The sequence below is a fragment of the Pelmatolapia mariae genome, linkage group LG13, assembly GCF_036321145.2.
Source record: "Pelmatolapia mariae isolate MD_Pm_ZW linkage group LG13, Pm_UMD_F_2, whole genome shotgun sequence".
In the NCBI taxonomy this organism is placed as follows: domain Eukaryota; kingdom Metazoa; phylum Chordata; class Actinopteri; order Cichliformes; family Cichlidae; genus Pelmatolapia; species Pelmatolapia mariae.
This window is the reverse complement of record NC_086238.1, coordinates 21,558,353-21,577,827: the sequence shown is the minus strand read 5'-3', so window position 1 is coordinate 21,577,827 and position 19,475 is coordinate 21,558,353. Positions and strand designations below refer to the sequence as shown.

The 19,475-nt window shown below is 40.5% G+C and overlaps 1 protein-coding gene across 3 annotated transcripts; it reads right to left on the bottom strand.

Annotated features, from left to right (window-relative positions):
• Positions 1-1,283: 1,283 nt before the first annotated feature.
• papolg (poly(A) polymerase gamma) lies at positions 1,284-19,454 on the bottom strand. 3 transcript variants are annotated; one of them, XM_063491162.1, is made up of 24 exons: positions 19,119-19,450; positions 18,258-18,416; positions 17,902-17,968; positions 16,562-16,643; positions 14,753-14,862; positions 14,585-14,638; positions 14,255-14,366; positions 14,031-14,120; positions 12,510-12,648; positions 12,344-12,416; positions 10,362-10,482; positions 10,160-10,244; positions 9,448-9,501; positions 8,026-8,145; positions 7,822-7,931; positions 6,642-6,763; positions 6,389-6,546; positions 6,097-6,263; positions 5,716-5,906; positions 5,555-5,638; positions 5,389-5,448; positions 5,196-5,299; positions 4,958-5,058; positions 1,284-3,752 (listed from the first exon to the last, which is right to left on the bottom strand). In XM_063491162.1, exons 1-24 carry the CDS (start codon positions 19,133-19,135, stop codon positions 3,577-3,579), a joined length of 2,556 nt encoding a protein of 851 aa, XP_063347232.1. In that variant the 5' UTR covers positions 19,136-19,450; the 3' UTR covers positions 1,284-3,576. The 3 variants fall into 3 exon arrangements, with proteins under 3 accessions (XP_063347232.1, XP_063347233.1, XP_063347234.1); XM_063491163.1 differs by lacking the exons at positions 1,284-3,752; positions 4,958-5,058 and having other exon boundaries at positions 5,192-5,299; positions 19,119-19,452; XM_063491164.1 differs by lacking the exons at positions 1,284-3,752; positions 4,958-5,058; positions 5,196-5,299; ... (10 more) ...; positions 10,362-10,482; positions 12,344-12,416 and having other exon boundaries at positions 12,506-12,648; positions 19,119-19,454.
• Between the last annotated feature and the right edge of the window lie 21 nt (positions 19,455-19,475).

The window sequence follows — 19,475 nt, the reverse complement described above, 5'->3', positions numbered from 1 at the left end:
TCTAAAGCACTTTTTGTCGGCTTCTGTTGTGAAACTGTCCTTTCTGGGCACAGAAGCTTAACTAAGCATCTGAGATATCCTATACATTAAAAAATGAAGTGCTATTTCAACAGAAATAAGTCTATCAGTAAAAATATTTTGGTTTAAAGTTAAGTAAATGTGTAAAATTTCAGGAATCTAACTTACTTTGGTGTGGCATAAATGGGAACGCAGAAAAAAAACTTATGAAAATACAGTTAAAAGTCAAAAATGTCTTTATTCCTTCACATTTTCCAAACTCATCCAGTAGGCCGGATTGAATTCTTTACCAGCCGATTCTGGACCCTATGCCATATGTTTGAGGTGTATTTTCTTAATTTCTGGGGGAAAAAAAATCATATAAAACAATTTAGTGGGCTACATACTGAACTTAGAGGATCAAAGCAAAGTTATTATTGTTGTAGTACCAGTATCAATCTGATACCACTACCAGCATTGGTATTTATACTTTGATCTGCCCAGCTCCAGTGTTTTCTCTGCTGTTTTGTAGTTGATAGTGTAGGCAACTGGCTATTCTTTATTGAATCTGCAGCTCAGAAAAACATCTGGTATTTGTTCATGACATTTTTAGCTTTAGAGTTGCCAGTATGCAAGTTCTCAGGTTAAGCTGCCGCACTAAGTCACATTTGCAACCTTTATGACAAGCTGAACGCTCTGTGCAAGCATGAAATTCAAATTGATTTTCTATTTCTTCTAGATGATTAGAAAAACAGAACATCTGTGAGAAAGTCTAAGTGAGATTCAAGGTTTTTTTAAAGATTACAAATATATTATGTTGAGGAATTAAAATAATGGGAAACACAAGGTGAAAGATGAGGTCAGCAGCTAATTTGTGTAAAAATGCCATACCTCGCATTTTAATATAGTAATGTCAGCATTATACTGCTTCTCACTAAGACAGGATCTGCTTTGTTCATTCCCAGATCTATATTTCAGTTCTTGGACTCCGCTAGAGGAGCTTTGCATCTTATACCAGGCTTTGTTATTATAGTTTCATATTTTCTAATTACTTTTGATTTCATTTTTGACAATCCAGTTCAGTTTCTATAGTAGATTAAAAAAAAAAAAAAATCAGTTTCACCATTTTTAATTATTATTGTATGGGGTAGTTGCCAGAGGAAAGATTTAGGAAATCCCCCCCCCCCCGCCGCCATCTAATGATTTTTTAGTTAACTACAGTAACCTCGGCCCCTTCAGCTCATCTGCTGTCTGACCCGTTTTGGCTTTCTTCCCCATTGCACACAAACAGACTGGATTGTATAGTTACTGGCTCTCATTTATTAATTCTTAGAAGACAATTTTTACTTCAACGATAAACATTTCCAGGAAATCAAACACGGCACATCAGTTATCATCCAATCCCATTTCTCCCATTACGGTGTTGTCAAAGGTGTAATTATAAAATTGAGGAAAAAACAAACCAAACCACAGACAGCACATTGTTTTTAGGGGTTTAATGGGTGTACAGTTATTTAAAGGAAGTGATAAACACATACAAAAATACCCTTTCAATACATTTTTAGAAACAAACATCTAAACGACCTGTTTTGTTAAATGTTTCTGAACAGTAAAACATGAGTTGTCTGAAACAGAGTGGTGCAGATTCAAAAGACCTACCTGCTATGAATGCTATTTAAAAAAAAAAGAAAAAAAAATCACATGGTACAAATATGCAAATATAAATAAAGTGATAAGAAAACCCCCAAATAATGAAGAATATGCCTTTTGAAAAAATTGTTCTCTGTACATTTAGTTGGGGAAACTGATGCTGGAAAGCCTATGTCCCAACTGTCAACCTGCTCCAATGAAGAGGGCGCCCCATTAGCATCGCTTTACACTTTACTATGTTTATATTTATATATCCTCTGTACTGAAATCAAATGCAAAGACACCCAGCTTCAAGATGGAGGGTTGGGCAAGGCAAGGCAAGAAAGTAGTTATCTCCTGACCCCTCTCCTCACCACCACCACTGCCACTAGTGGCCCCAGGAGATGCCTTTTAAGAACCTCCACAGGAGGCGCAGAGGGTTAACACCCAAATAGAAGGGAATTTTGTCTCTCTCCAACACATAAACACAGCCATCTATGCATGCACGCTCACACACAGTCAACCAGATATGCATGCATACACTCACAAACCAGCACAACTCTTCAAAAAGCTTCGAACCATCTTTTTTTGTTTTGTTATTTGTTTGTTTTTTCTTGTCACAAAGCACCACAAACTTCCCAAAAGGACATGAAATGCACTCACAACCGGGACCTGGTTTTAATAAGGACCACGCTTCACAAGCAAAACCAGACCACAGTGAACAGGTGGAGGGGTGTGTGTGTGTGTGTGTTTGGGAGGGGGTCAAGCAGTATCCCAAACATTTTGTTTAGTTCTCCTGATGGACTAGAGTGAAATTACTAGGTGTCAGACAATCAGCCAATCACAGACATAGAAAGCACTTCGGGGGGGCCATCTAAACTGTTCAGCGCTCACTTTTTTGTGTCGGGACACTTTTCTGACATCTAGGGATTGAACGAACGTGAGCAGAAAAAGTCAGCCTTCTTGTCCAATCAGAGACGGACGGGTGCGACACTGAAGCTCAGACAAATAGAACTATAAGCGTCTGTGGCACTTTGATATGGTTCTGGTGACCGTTCCTGTTGTCATGACAACGTTTTCTTGCCCTTACCAGCCCCTGAGAAGCTCTCGTGTTGCCCAAGATCATTTGCGCGCCTACACCTGGAGTCCATGCTGGTCCAATGAGCTGTGGTTTTAGTATCCAGTCACATCCAAGCACACCCTCACTAAACCCTCCCTGCAACCTATGCAGTATCTACTGCAGATATCCAGGGCAGGGGACAGTTTGTTTTTGGACAAGCAGTAGAGAAAACAAAGAAAAATTACATTTTTTTTATATACTTTTTTTTTTCCATTTTTAGATAAAACTACAATAGAATGGTCAAAAGTTTTAACGGTGATCTTTTGCTCCTTTTTAAGACAAAAAAAAAGTTATGCACATCAACATTTACTGTACAGGTTTCTGTTGAGGACAAAAGAAAATGAAGGAGTAAAAGAAAATCAGCATACACCAGAAATGTGTGTAGCAAGTGCTGATAAATGATCAGGGCCTTTTTTTTTTTTCTTTTTTCTTTTTTTAAACGTCAACTGGAAAAAGGAGACGATGAAATAGAAGAACAGCATGTTTTCCTCTTGTAATGTGTAGATTTCTAAACACAAAGTTAAGAAGAAGAAAAGAAAAGAAAAAAACAAAAACCTGCTGCTTTAGTTCTCGTGTCATATCTCCGAGACTGCGGGAGGGGGGTTAAACTCCCCTCTGGCTGTGAGTGTGTGACAGCAATGGCCGAATCCCCTATCCACTGGCAAGACTGTAATCTCGAAGTCTGAGGTGAGGTGTCTGTGCTGCTTCACGCTTCAGACTGACTGACCTGAACGCCGCCTGTCCCTGTGTGAAGTCACGTCCTCGGTGTTTGACTTGACTTAAAGCCCCTCACCTCGGTTATCTGTGTGAATCCAGTCTTTGTTGGCAGTTCAAGCTATATGGATTCTGGCCTTTTCTGTTTCTTTCAGCCTTTTGGCCTGTTCCTCCGACGATGGGGAGTGGGGTCTCTTGGAGGCCGCTCCGTTCAGAGGGTCGACTACTCGACTCACTAGCGTGGGGATGGAGCTGCCGATGGGAGGCACCACATGTTTGGATGTCACATGTTCTACAGACAGAAAGATTGGGACAGAAATGGTGAGAGTTTTTCCACTAGCCTTTGTATTATATCTTAGCTTAGCATGTGCTAACAAACTAATGGAGAAATCATGCAATACATTTGGACTTTCATTAATGAATAAGATAAAAAAAAAAACAAAACACTTTCTTATATACACACACAATACAATCTAATAGATCACAAAGATTAAAATCTTACTTGACCAACTCAACATCGTAAAGGAAAGCAAAACAAAGCTCTGCTTTGACTTTACAATGATATGGAAAATGTGGTGTGTTTAGTGGGGCAAATCAGAAACGCAGCAGGTCGCTAAATAACACCTGTAGTGAGCAGCACTACAAATGCACGAGTGTGGTTTGCGATTAGCAGCTCTGACGCGTCACCAAAGTCGACAGCTGAGCGGTGCGATGGAAAAAATATCTGAACTAATGTAGTGTGCCTCACTCAGAAATGAGTGCAAAATCACCTTTCTGGAGGTCACAATTAATTCTAGGACAGCTGCTGGTAATGTAGGCTGAGGTGACGGTTACCATTTAAAACAAATGGTGTGCTGTCCTGTGTGGCTTTGGGGTTTGTTACTGCATTTGCTCCAGCCATTACATGCTGGTTCATAAGTATTTTGTTGAAAAATCTTTAATCCAATGCTACTGCGATCTGAAAAATAAAAGAATTGGTTGAAGTTGCCTAACCTCATTTTTTATCTGATTAAAAAGGTCAATCTTTTTAAAGGAGTTGTTCATTTTACTTTTGGGCATGTCTTTGATTCAAGAACCAGGATCACTAAACCTGATAACACACATCTGGGTTATTTAGCTCTTTAAAATAAATAAATAAAAGCACAAGAGAATTTGATTACAGAAGCTTGATTAAATGATTTGATGCAATTGAAGATATATGACCCTATTAATTCTTTGATATTCCACAAGCAGCAGGTGTCGGATTGTTCTGCCGACCTGTAAATGACCAGATCGCAGGGTGATTAATCTCTTGTCCTTTTAAAGTAAACAAGAAAGGCAAATATAGTCTCTGATAACTGACAGGACGCAGCAGTGACTTTACTACAGGTTTATTTAAAAAAAAAAAAAAAAAATCTTATGGACATCCCTGCAGTTTGTTTCTTGCTTGTAATTTATTTGATTTCTAATTATTTATGTGCAGTTTTATGAAAAGAAGCTATTGAAACAGATACTCACTTGAGCCAATCACAGGAATGGACATGCCCTTTTCCTCGCTGGCAGCAGGAGCGTCTGTGGTGAGGGTGTCCTCAAACACGGGTGGCTTGGGAGGTGTGATACTACACAGACACGTTGAAAAACAAGCAGGACAACACATACAGCACATCAGAATTGCATCAGCGAAAGCAGCACTTTCAACTACTAAATGTGATAGGGGGGAAAAACTCCATACATATAAATAACTGATGAAACTCACTTGTGGCGGTTGAGGGCCAGTTTAATGGAATTTTTCACAACACGACAGCTGTTACTGGCAGGGAGAGGCGAGGAGGCATCAGGCAGCTCCATGCTGGGAAGTCTCTGAGGGAGGAAGAACAACAGCAGTGTTAGAAATCACCTCAAGTCTTTTAATAAGTGATTTAACAAGTGGGTAAAAATAAAGAACTTGCTTGTGTTCTTGAGGTATCGATGGTTGGAATGGGCTTTGCCTTTGATCCAGCAAGAGAAGTCTAACGAAGAGAAAATGTAATTTTTTTTTTTATTGCTTTACATTACTGAGAAAATCCTTTATTATTAACAGTTAACAGAGGCGGACACAGCAGCAGTAACACCTACAATGCTGGATGCTTCTCCGTGTGTTTGGGGGTCAGACGAGGGTGGATATGGTTCTTTGAAAGTAGTGTCATCATTTGACACCACCTGCAGCAGCAAAACACAACAGTGTCAGTATCTGGTCCATTCTTTTAAATATGTCAATAAGTTGTCCAAATGCTTACATCTGTGTTTTTTGGCCTCTTGGCCGGGTCCTCTTGTGTGGGTGAGTGTGGTCTCTTGGAAGGAGCTCCGTTGACTGAGTCCTCCAGGCCGTTGGGCTCCTCTTTGGGGCTGCTGGTGGCGGTAGGCTTTGCGCTGCCGGTGATGGAGCTGCTGGCTGGTGGGGAAGGAGGCTTTGCTTTAAGAGGAGGTTCTTCAGGATGAGGAGGTGATGGAGTTGGGAAATCAAAAGAGGACATGTTAGAGACCAACTTAACAAGTGCACGGTAACACTTTCTGCATTTCCTTAATTAAAGTATTGCAGTTTAAATCGACATTTCTGTTAGGAAGCAAAGTAAAACATGCATTATACACAGTCCCTGTGTGATTTTATTTTAACTCACTTGAACCAATAACAGGGATGGACATGCCCTGGTCTTTAGCTGCAGCAGCAACAGGAGCAGGAAGAGGAGCAGCAACAGCAGCAGGAGGAGCAGCAACAGCAGCAGGAGGAGCAGCTGCAACAGGTGCTGGAGAACCCTCCACAAAAAGCTGCTTAGGAGGACTGACGCTGCAAAATGAAGAGCAGAAAACATGACAACAATTCGAAGACAACTGTATTTATGAGGTAAAAGGGGATTAGGAAAAAAAGGACAACACTAACAGTAAAAATTACACACAAGTAGTGCATCATACCTGTCGTCTGTGTCAGATGCAGGCTTGGAGAGTTTGCTGGGCGGGGAGTTAAAGGGAGTCCCTGAGTCTGTGTCTCTGGAGCTGTCCAGGTGACTGCTGTCGAGGGAGGGCCGCTTAGAGCTGCCACCATTAGAACTACGATTCAACTCTGCTATGCTCTGCGGGAGGGAGAGGACGGATTTGTTAAAGGAGGAGAACAAACCTAAAAACAAGACACAAGCATCGCAGAACAACTTCCAGAACAACATCTTACTCTCTTTTTCTTCTGCACCACTTCAGGAGGCAGGTACTGATGGAGCTGCTTCTTCTTCACATGTGTTGCTTCAATCTTCATCCCATCCTTCAGCATGTTGATGTTGTTGGCTTGTCTGTACACTGATGTGCACAATGTCACGTTAACATTGACAGGACAGACAACCTCTACAGGTGTATATAAATGTTTGTTAAACATATAAAAAAAATCATACAAATAAGCTCCGGTCATTTCTGCCAATTTACTCAGTGAAACACCTGAGATGTGGCCGGAATATGTATCTGTAGTATGTTTGTGTCCTTTTTTTAATGTTAAAACTCCATTTACATTAAATGTAACAACTACAGCAGCAGAAGCACACAACCTACACAACACTATAAACCACAGTAAATGATTGATTGTTAAAGTTGCAAAAACTATAGTGTTTTTTTTAACAATTTTTAATATACATATATATAAAAAAAAACCCAAAAACATTTCCCCCACTTTACTTTGCCGTCAGCCAGCCCATTTTCAGTGGAGAACTGAACTCATCACATGCGCTTTTGAAAGCCACCAGATTTGTTTGACTCATACAGAAACTTTACGTTTCAAAGCTGTATGTTACACAGCCGCCCTGAATGATTCATCACACTGTGTGAATCTGAGTAGAAGGACTCAAAAGCCTAGTTTAAAAAAAATAAAATAAAAATCTACTTGTGTATTCTGGAAATAAAACGATTTTTTGTGTGGATAGAATGGAGAGAGTGTGTGTATGTTCTGTTGGGAAGGACTGCCGTAAGATATGGTGCGGCAGTAAAAACATATTTTTTGCCTTTGCTTCGGTACCATTACCCTCTTCAGCTTTTGCAAACTGAGGACATAGCAAAGACTATAAAGACTAGGCACAACACTGACATCTCATAGGATCCCTTAAAAAAAAAACCCAACAACAAACATCTGAACTAAACCTTTAGTAAAAGGAGCTAAAATGTTTGGAAAGGTATTTTCTGCAGCAGTTCCATTCAGTTCATTTATAAACTCACCTGTTTTCCCTGACATATACACTAAAGTAGAGCACATGTTAATGCTGAAAACCCCCCAAAACCAAGCCATTGTCCTTTTTCCTAGAATGTTTGAAAAGATTTAGAAGCAATTCTTCCTTCAACTCACTTAAAACGCAGAGTGAGGTTGGACCTACCAGTGTCTGTGAAAGACTGGATGTCATATGTCAAGTCTATGTTCACACTCTCTGCATTCTCCACCTTCTTAAAGATGATCCCAATAAACCACATTGACACAAAATCGTTCCTGTTGGAGAAAAACACAAAAAGAGCACGCTCCCTTAGAATATGCATTTGTTTCGATGTTCTGGTTGAGCTTCTGTGGATGAAGCTGGACTCACTCGTTCCGGTTCTCTTTAGATACCGGGAATGACTGGGGGTTTACATGAGCCAGGGTGATGTACTCGTTCCTCTCCAGGTTTCCCACCAGAACACGGATCTTTGACTCCACCAGGCCGATCCTGGGGAAAAAACATTCGGACGTAGTCAGGGAGGGTACACCACAAGGCTGTGCTGACAGGCAATGATGTCATTGATCGATGATGGTCACAGTTAAAGGTGATAACTGACCAATCGAGGTGATTTTTATCTATACTTATCTGATGCATGAGAGTCACATTAAATTCAACCTACAAAGCCGCAGATTCCCGTCAATTCTTCACAGATAACTTACGCTTGCAACACAGCGCGCACACATCGACACTCTGACTCCTGCGTGCTCTGAGGTTGGTGTGTATGTGACGCGGCGACACTGATTCATCATAATCATCATCAAATAAGAGAAAACGGGAGGATAATTCTGACTGCTCAGCCTTGATTACACTTTCCGCATCCATGAATCTGCTCTGAACGACGTAAATATGTGCACCCCATGACAGTGGACCCAGGATAACAGTAATGACTGTTATACTACTAATGACAAAAGTTTGTATGTCAACATGCAAACTTTTCTGTGTGTTATAAATGTGACTCTTGCTGTAGCTGTTACGCTTTTTTTCCTTTTGTGTGCATGTATGAAAAGTATTGTACGATATGAATGGTGAATAGCAGCATAATCATAATGGTAGGCTTCTCAGGCACCCAGTGGCAATGCAACAGGGGGAAATAGGATGACTGAACTATGAAGCAAATCGCCCAGTTACAGTGCACTTGGTACAGTTTTCCAACTGATGTGCAGGACAAACTGTATAAAACGGCTGGACATAGTCACTGTAACATCACCCATTAAGCGAAGGCCTGTTTTTGAAGCTTCAAGCTGAGTGTTTTGGCTCTTGCCGCAAATCTCAGAGAGAAACCTAAGGAAACCGCATGGGGCTCACAATCACAAGTTAGGCCTGCTAAATCCTTGTTTTGGACTTAATCGGACAAAAATGATCATTATACTGTCTTCAATAAGACTTGACACTAGTTGCTGAGACTAAACTCATCAGGAAAGAGTTTACTGAGGTTCTAGATGAAGACCTATTCATCTAAACAATTTCACTTTTTGTTTTAAAAAGAACAAAAGTCACACACTTCTGCAAAAGCTTAATTTGTCACACACCGAAGCTACATTCACCTTTTTCATACACACTTTACATAGATGATCCTGTACCATGACTGTAAATACAGATGAAATTCACACACATGAGAAGTAAAACTAAGCTAGCATGCAAACTGGCAGGCTCAAATGTATCAATTAATTTCAAAGACAATGATGGCTGATGGTGATTTACAGATTTAGAGCTCCTGAGCTACTAGAAATCCTGATCTTTGACACTCACCATTCCAAGTGGTTTTCTTCTGTGGATGCACTGGCAGTGAGAACAATGTAATGTCTGCCACAAAAAAAAATAATAAATGAAATAAAGTTAGACAAGTTATGGTTAGGGTTTACCCTGCTTCTCGCCCTGAGACAGCTGGGATAGACTCCACCCCCCCCCGACCCTAAAAAGGATAAGCGGAAGAGAATGGATGGAAGTTATGCAAATAATAAATCCAGAGGTCCTGAAAGACCTCAGGCTTTCACAGAGACTGGTGTTGGTCTGCTGATGCACTACTGTGCAGTCTTAATGATCTTGTACCAATCCTCAATACCACACCGAGGAGCAAAATCCACAGTTTTTGGGCATCGACAGTCCCACCACTGCTCAGGTGACCATTGTAGCTCCAGTAACAGAGCAGCACCAACAGAAAGCTAGCAGAAACTGCGTGTGGGAGGAACATTCATAAACAAAGTGAGTCACCCAAACTGACCACAGAATGACTCAAATTTGCCCACACCACAGAAACAATAACTTGCTGGGGGGGGCTGTAAAGCAAGTTGCACTAGTTTGTTTCAGCTGCATAAATCATATTTGTCTTTTTTAAATATGCACCTGGCAAATTCAAAATGTAGAACAAGCAAAAAGCAAAGGGGAGGGGAGGGGTGTCCCACACAGGTACACTTACATTGCTATCCTCAGGTGGTTTCAAAAGCACAGACAGAGCACTCACTTGTATTTTTGGAAAAAGTTGGGCGGCTCAAACAGTTTGGACCACTCTGCTTTGCCCTGAAGAATCTCATCTGTGACGCTGAGACCTGTTCATGATAGAACGAAGATGGATTTGATGACTCAGCCCTCGTGTACACCCAGTGTAAATTGGAAAACACTGATGAAGTGACTTCACAGTGCTACGGTGCTGATTCACTCTTTACCGTATTTGAACTCCTCGCTCATGATGGTACGTGTAGACGTGGAGACGTTGTATGTGGAGTTCTGCTGGGGATAGGCAGGTGTGATGATGGGCATCAGGTGATATCTGTCAGCTGGGTTCACCTAGAATTTAAAAAGGTCGATTAATTAAGGAAAGACGCAGCACAGGGGACTCTTGTTGGGTTCACTGCAGATCAGGGAGCTGTTGCGTCAGTGCACTCCACCCACCGAGCTGAATGAGAAGATCAATTTCACCACAACCCACACCCACACGCACAAAAGCAACATAAAGCTAAAGGTACACACATCCCACCCACCCACACAGTACATCCCAATTCACTCTGCTTGCCTTAAATTTCCCTCATTTGCATTTTTTCCCCTCAGGCAATGTGAGGATGGCAGAATTAAAGAAAGTATTTCTAAAAAAAAAAAATAATAAAATAAAAAAAATAAAAATAAAAAAAGGCTATGAGCTATAACTAATCTTTAACATCATCTCCTAAATGAGAGCTATTCATGTTTGCCAGCATTACAAAACACTTGAAATTTTATGTGCACAATGAGCCTTAACACCAGCTGCATGATAAGCATCACCAAATCTGGATTTAGCCTGTCACAAAAGTGGGACACATTCTGAAGTATCCTGCATATGATTGGTTTTACATTGGATACTTGCTTTTCTGTATTTAAAAGAGGGGAGGACCTACGGCCGAATGCCAACTTACCACCAGGAAATAAACAGTTTCTGCTTTTAACAGTCCACACTGTGATGAATGTCTCAGAGTAAAACAAACATGTGGCATGAATAAAATCTAAACGGTACTTTCAGCCTACAGCTCAGCAGTCGCCAAGTGACTGAACGGAAAGGACACCAATATGCAATTAAAAAGTGTTTATTGCTGAAGGGACACAATAAACATGACACAGTAGTTACAAAGAGCTTGAGTGTTTTCAATTAAGGCAAAAAGCATTTAGTTTGAAAAGAGATTTATAAGCAAAGTTATAAAAACAAACATATGAAACAGCTGGAAAAGGAAAAGACTGAAAGAGACAGCTGCTCCTGCTCTGACTGTAAGAGAACAGGCTCAATAACCCCCTCTCATCAACTCTGCAGCACCCCCTGGTGTAAGGATGCAATCACCTACAGTCATTTTACATTCAAAAACAATTTCTTTTTTGTTTTTTTTACATCAAAACGCAAAATTAGGAGGCCACGTTCATTTAAAAGCCACCAAACCACCAAACAATGTTCATTAAAAACCACCCAAACTATCACAGGAACAACAAATGTTCAGACGAAAAGATTTTTTTCAAATCCCGAGAAAGTTTGATTAAATGTTCTTTATTTTTACACAGATCCAAGTCATTTATTAATAGCTTCAATGTCTTCTTCAGTTTAAGTAATTTCCCATGGCTCTGTGAGGTTGACAAGCTAGAACAGAGTTACATTTGCAAAAAAAGACTCAATATGTCCTGAAATATTCTGTACACACACCATTGCCCCACTCAGCCCTACCACTTAGGGTACGGTTGCCATATGTATACTAGCGCTAGAAAGTACGAAGGGCTTAGTCTCCAAAATAAATGAGACGCCCATAAAAAAGATGTCTGCTCTATTCAGTTTCTAATGCACTTTCTATTGTAGGGGTGTGTTATCTGACAAGACGTCCATGTAGGAAGTCTTCCTTCCTCCAAACTGCTCTGCTCTGGGAGGCCTCCTCCGAGCAGAGTTAAGAGCACTGGAGCTCATGAGTGGGACCCAATCAATGTCGTGGTCACGTGAGGACATAGGGATGAGGAGACATGAAATAACAGATGTGAAATGTACCTACACACTAGCTGTCGAGCCAAATTTAAAAAACACACCAACAAACTTATCACATCTCCATCCAGATAGCTTTACCAGTGTCTACACAGCAATATATGTGCAAAACAGAGGGCATAACAATACCATAAGAAGGTAAAACACTGGTGTAATACTCACTCTCGGGTCCCACACAGGCAAATTTAAATTACTATCCTCAGGCTGTTTCAAAAGCACCGGATTCGGCCACTCCCTGCAGGGGGAAGGTAATGAATGCAGTAAACAAATATATTTGGGCTGTGAGACGCTGCCAAAAAGCGGAAGACGATAAGTTGCAGAATCTCACCATTTAGAGAAAACCAAGAAGAACTTATGGACAAGTGTGGCAGCCACAGCGTTGGGGTAGAGCTGGCAGGTCCTGGCTACCAACATAGCCCATGACACTCCACCCAGAAAGCCCAGCATGTTGGAGTAGATTCCTCGACCTGCAGCCACGGGAAATTTTACAGGTTATTGAGAAGAGCATCACTAACCACTCTGTTGAGTTATACACTGACATGTGAGAAAAACAGGAGGAGCTGTGACCCTGGCGTTCTCCCCAACATCACACCACACGATTTATATCAAACATTATATTGAACGAGATATACAAGTCTACAAAAGTTTGAATGTTTATCAGTATTTTTTGTCAAGATGGGTAACAAACTCTAGTTACTGGACTGTAGTCACTGTATCAAGTGGACCACAATATTGATATTGGCACCTCTCTGTGCATTATCCCTTACATTATCAATGGGTCAACGTAGCTCATTTCTGATTAACGACAGTCACACTGAGATGAATTGTTTGAACTTAGAATATAAACTCTGGTGATTTGAGAATGTAATCAAAGTTTTGATCAGAGGGAAAGCAGTTAAAAGTCTTTGGACGCTAGAGTCTAATGTTAGCTGGCATGATGTTAGCTTGTGATGTTATGTTGTTGTTTAGCCATCTCTTGTCAGCTGTCCAGAGACGGGAGGGTCACACGTCTGATCTGCTACCGTTAACCAATTGCAACAATATAGAGATTAAACTAAGTTTGTTCACATAGGATTACTCATGTTATAACCCTAACTTGGGGTGATCGTGGCTCAAGAGTTGGCAGTTTGTCTTGTAATCGGAAGGTTGCCGGTTCGAGCCCCGGCTCTGACAGTCTCGGTTGTTGTGTCCTTGGGCAAGACACTTCACCCGTTGCCTACTGGTGGTGGTCAGAGGGCCCGGTGGCGCCAGTGTCCGGCAGCCTCGCCTCTGTCAGTGTGCCCCAGGGCAGCTGTGGCTACAATGTAGCTTGTGTGAATGAATGGGTGAATGACTGAATGTAGTGTAAAGCGCCTTGGGGTCCTTAGGAACTAAGTAAAGCGCTATACAAATACAGGCCATTTACCATTTAACTTCAACTCAGGAGTGAGGCTTAAGATGAGGAGGGTGAGAAGCTGAGTGTAGTGGTGAAGAAGGCAGATGAAGATAATAATAATAATAATAATGAAATAAATAAAAAAAATAATAAACTACAAAGAGAAAATACATGTAAAATTTTTAAATGGTCAAATATTGTTTCAAACAGACACTGGTGATTTTAAAAATTCAAGTAACTTATATTTGTTATGCCATTATACTGTTTATTTGATGCCTGTATCCAATTTCTATTTAAACTACTTGAGCGATTAGACATGATTGCTAACGCTTATTATGTCCAATATGGCAGCTCTTGAGCGACGTGTGCATGACGCCACGTCCTAAACCTCTATACAGGATACACAACCCAAGTGCAAATAAATACAATAAACGCAAACAACGGCAAACACATAGAAAGTGCAAGCACACATACGTTTTGCCCAGAGTTTGATGGCTCTCAGTGTCAGTCTGAAGTTCTCTTTGTTTGGCACCAGGTACAAAATTTCATCAGTTACTCGACAACCTGTAAGAAAAAAAACAAAAGGGCAGTGTTACAGTTGTGGAAATTCCCATTAGGAAAACTTTGGCTGTTTGTCACTTTGGAGATGTGTCAGTTTTAACTTAAAGCCTCAGATCAGCAGTGACCACTGAGCGCACCATTAAGGCTGCGGATACATCGAATGTCCAAGTTTCTCAAGATGGAGTCTCCCCTCAGGTCCAGGTTGTCTGGAATGGATTGTAAGGCCAATCTGGCAAAAAGCAGGTCAATCTGCTCACACAGAGACATAAAACATTAGAGATAAAAATGTTTGCGTCATGGGATTAACCCTTCATACTTGTTGAAATGGGAAACATGACCAAAGCAACATGGCACAAAGTAACCTGCAGCAAGCATGTTACCAACACAGTAGTGTAATTAGTTTACTTTAATCAGTATGCATGCACTGATGTAATCATGATTATCATTTGGGTGACAATGAAACTCACCTCAATTCCATCAAATTTGAATTTTATCACTGGTACAAAAGCATCCTCAACAGCCTTGAGGGAGTAGAGAACAAACAAAAGGCCTCATCAACAACAAACAAAGGACATCTGAGGACACTGTAGGTCGGTCAGTGTGCCCCCCCACCCCGCTGTGTCAACAAGACTTACCCTGAGATCTTTAATCTCTTCATGCTGTTTCAATTTCTCAAAGAAAGACTGGAAAAAGTCTGTTCTTTCTACATGCCGTGGAGCCACACATAAGGCATCAATATCAGCTCCTGTAAGGAGGAGTTACTTTGATCAGTGTCATCTGGATTGATCAGCAGGATAAATGGTTGATAAATCAAATTATAGTAAAGTTGGTTCAGTCAAGATTACATGATAAAACGTTATGGTTTAAAGCACCGACTTAGGAAATACTAAACTAGGTATGTAAACATCCAAAGAAGTTCTGCAACTATTGAGTACAACATGCCTAATGACTGCTCATGTTTAGCGTAGAAAATGTTATGGGTTTAGAGGAAGTAGCAATGTTCATGGTGACTAAATTACTGAACATTTACATGAGGGAAAAAAAACCTGCCAAGGGGACTAGAAAGGAAGAACACGTAGGGAACATTCAAAACTGAGCAGATTTTTAACAAAGGAGTTTAAATATTGGCCATATAGATGAAAATGTTTTGATAAACATTTGGAATATTTGAATCACTTAAGTAAGAGACAATTTGTGGCCAGCATAACAGAAACTGTCGCATCAATTTGTCGAACAGCAATGCCCTTCCTTTGTTTATTACACAAATTAGCACTACAATAATAAAATCCATTGCTTTCTCAGTCCACTTGATGGTGCTATTGATTTTTTCTAGTAAAGTCAGCAGAGGCAACTGTAGGTGTGTGGAAGGAAGTTGGTAAAACATTTTTGTAACATTTTTATAAGAGTGAGACATGAGATTCATATGACACATGATTTGAAAGAGTGTCATATGGCAGTAAAATAGAAGAATTCTACAATAGAATTCTACAAAGATCCCAAGATGGCATTAGGCAAGGACTGCAAAGATAACAAATCAGCTCAACTGACGAGAAGCAGGGAAAAAAACAAAAACAAAACAAAATCAAACACACTGTGCACCCTTAGCTTAACAGAACTATCTCCAAATGTGCTCAGGATGGTGGAACTTGGGTACGTGATGCTGCAATGTTTGTGACCATAACAGCTCATTATCTCACACAGGACTGGTAACTGCTGTCTCACATTAAAAACACCAATGCATAACAGTAGTTCACACGTGATTGCATTAAGTTGGACTAAACTGTAATACAGTTCAGGCTGTCATACGTAACATCGCAGGTTTTTAATGACAGCATGTTTGCACTACATTTTCATTCTGCAGCAACTAAAATTACTGAAATGAAAGACAAAGAACTTCATTTGCAGTTTTGCAATATGTAATTGCTCATTACTAAGAAAAATATTTACAATTACAATAATATATCAATATATAATATATTCTGTCCGAGAAAGCAAAAGGTTGAAATATAAAATACTGCAAAGTTTACATGCTAACCAGGTAACTTTAAAAAATGAGAAGAGTGCAAATCACTATTATACTCTTGTATTTAAATAAAGGTTTTCCCCTTTTGTCACACTGGCCAGCTGTTTAAAACAATGGCAGACTCAAACCACAGTCACACCAGTGTTTGTTTACCCAGTTTTCTGACCCCAAAACTAGCCTTTTCAAAACCACTCAATAGCACAGGAACATGACAATGACAGCCTTGTGTTTCAGTGCGGTCAGGGAGAGCTGAGCTTTTCAAAAACAATGTTGCACACCTGCTTGTACAGGGTTCTGCAATAGGTGGTAATAATGCTCAGCTAACACGCTCTTTTTGTGCCAAAAGAACCAGACAATCATCATACACTACAGGTTTCACGTTGACAAGATGTTAAATTATTAGAGTAACAGATACACATACCTTTTGTGTGCACTCCAAGTCGGTATGAACCAAATGTAAATATCTTGCCCCCAACACAGCTAATAGCTGATGGTGGAAGGTTCTGTAGAGCAGAGATAAGAAACCGTGAAGTCAGTATGACTTAACACAACAGAAGAAAGTGTTAGTGTCACTTTAGTGTCTGATTAGACAGTTTAAGATTAAACACTTCATAAAGCACTAAGCCCCATCATCTTCGCCCAAGACAGGGAATACACTTGGTTGGAAACGTAGAGAGATGCAGACACCAAAGACCATTTGTGCTTTACTGCACAGGTATTTATTATTTTGTAGTGCAGCTGAGTAGTCACAAAAATTGGCAGGCATGTGGATGTCCTCATATGATTCTGCATATTCGTGGACGAGGAAACTTTAAAGCAAAGATTATACTCTGCTGGTTCAATAGACACCTGTTATTTATTCTTTAAAGGGTGCTTGCGTAGTTGTTGCCTCTGCAGCACAGTGTTTCTGTGGGGTCACAAATAAAGTGCTAAACACGTGGACATCTGCTGTGATCCTCATGCATTGTTGATAAAGCTCATTTCAATTGAGGGCTTTCCCCTGTTAATCCAATAATTAATGTCACACTGCTATAAAGAGTGGAAAATTCTGTAAAACTCTGCAAAAATTTTGCCTAACTCAATAAACAGTTAAAAAAACAAAACAAAAACAAGCACAAGCATTAGACAGTAGAACAGCCCTAGTCTTAAATGGGATTTATGGCCCAGTGGTGGTGGTGCGGTCACTGTCCACTCCAGGCCTGCAGACAGGCTTGTCATCAGCGTAGTGGAGGTAGTGTACAGAGTATGTGGTAGAATTGATCTGTGGGCCACTCTTGCTTGTAATATTGTTGTTCCTCCAGACACAGAGAAGATCAAACTTCTGATGTACAAAGAGCTGAAGTGAAACCAAATGTTAAAAAAAGTAGTGCCTACAGTAGCTAGGGTCTGTGTATTTCATGCTGTATTTTTTTCTTTTTCTTTTTATCTTTGAATTCTTTTTCCACAGTTCACCCGTTCCCAGCGAACTCCACTGTTGCTCCCTTCTCTATTCTGGCCCACTTGTCAACTAATCAAGAGTAGGACGACACATCACCCACTTCCAGCGACAGGAAGTCAGGACTTTGGAGGAGTGTGTGGAAGCAAATATGATTTAGGGCAGTAGGTTTGGGGTGGGTGAACACCCCCCAAACCGAGATGCGCAAACAGGCAGACACATTTTTGGGACCGTAAATCTCACTTCAGCATGAACGTAAAATGAACTCTGGGGGTGGAAATTGGTAATAGGGTTAGAAATCATTCAGCTTCCCAAGCAGAACCTACCTTTAACTCACTGATCTCTGCAATCCATTCTTTAACAAAGTTATTCAGCTTCCCAAGAACTGCAAGTCTGAAAAGAAAGACTTTTTAGCTGACACTTCTTTCACAATCATTGAGAGAGTGAAAATGATTTTCACAAGGTCACCTGTCCTAAGAGTTTACATGCCCATGTACATTCATTTAGTTAATGTGCACATCAAATAAAATGCAGACAATAGATATCAGAGAGGCTTAGTTTAAATGCTTATAGCTCTTCAAATCATAGGTTTGTAATCAACATATTCAAAAACTGTATTGTGGTGATTGGTATATTATTAACAAAGAAAGAGGGAGAGAGAGCGAGAACATGCATTCCTCACCTATGGTTGAGTTCTTCTTCATCTTCAAACACTCCAAAAGGTTTCATTGCATCGCAGAGCTTCTTAGTGTAGTGGTGGTCTATTTCTCGTGGGGGCGCGAGGCTAATCGCAGAGGTGATGCCATAGTGTTTCTGAGGCTGCTGCCCACTAGGCATGGTGCTGCGATAAACATGGTACAACAGATCAAAAAGCAGATACTACACCACCACTTAGCACACTTTTTTTTAAAGTTTCAAGCTCAGTAAGAACAAGACATGAACCATTACCCAACTCGTTAACAAGACTTCAATAAACACCAGTCGGGTTTTGCAGTTAGCTTGTTCTGTTGCCGCGAACACTATACTGTGTAAACACTCCACAGACAGCAACCTGATTAAATCACATATCTCACACACAACAAGCTTTAAATCCATAGTTGTGTGCAATGTCGAACTTGGAAAGCGAGTTGACCAAGACAGCAAATTTAAAAAGTGCCACTATTCAACCTCTCCTTACAGCGTGCGAGCATTAGCAGAGATGCTACAAACACGACGGGAAGCTAACAATTTGGCTAATTTAGCAAGTTGGCAAAACGTTAGCCGGATGCTACGGAAGAACTGGTTAAAGTAACGACTCGAAAGAAAGACATTTTAAAAGTTGTCATTTTCCCAAATAAAACCAACAAGTGGAAACTATGCGGGTATTTTGACACATTTACTCTGCAGTTTCCCACCAGCGACAAAGCGAGACAGCCAGCAAACGAAGGCTGCAGGCCTTGTTGTGACAGTTTGCTAACGTTAGCCTTTAGCCTATTCTTCAGAATTGTCTTAAACGCGGGCAAAATCATTCATGAGGAAAAAATGTGTCACATGCATAACTTACCTTGACATTTCTTTCATGACACTCTAAAAAGCTTGCGCTGTTTTTCTGCTGTAAATCCGTAAAAAACACAAAGAAAGTCAGCAAGTGGAAATGATAACAGCCTCGACCTGATTACAACAATGGTCACTTTCCAGAAAGCAGTTCAAAGCTTCCCAGTGAACCGGAATTAGTTCTTATGAGTGAACATATCGGTTCGTGTCCCTGAAAGAATATTTATATCTAATTAATCCGCAAAAAGCAAGGACGTTTCGATTTCTAGCAGCTAAACACACGTCCAATTGTTATATGGAATTTTTTGAACCCCAAATTACAAATGTGACGGTGTTTGCTGAGACAACTGCGTGCAGCACGCTGAGC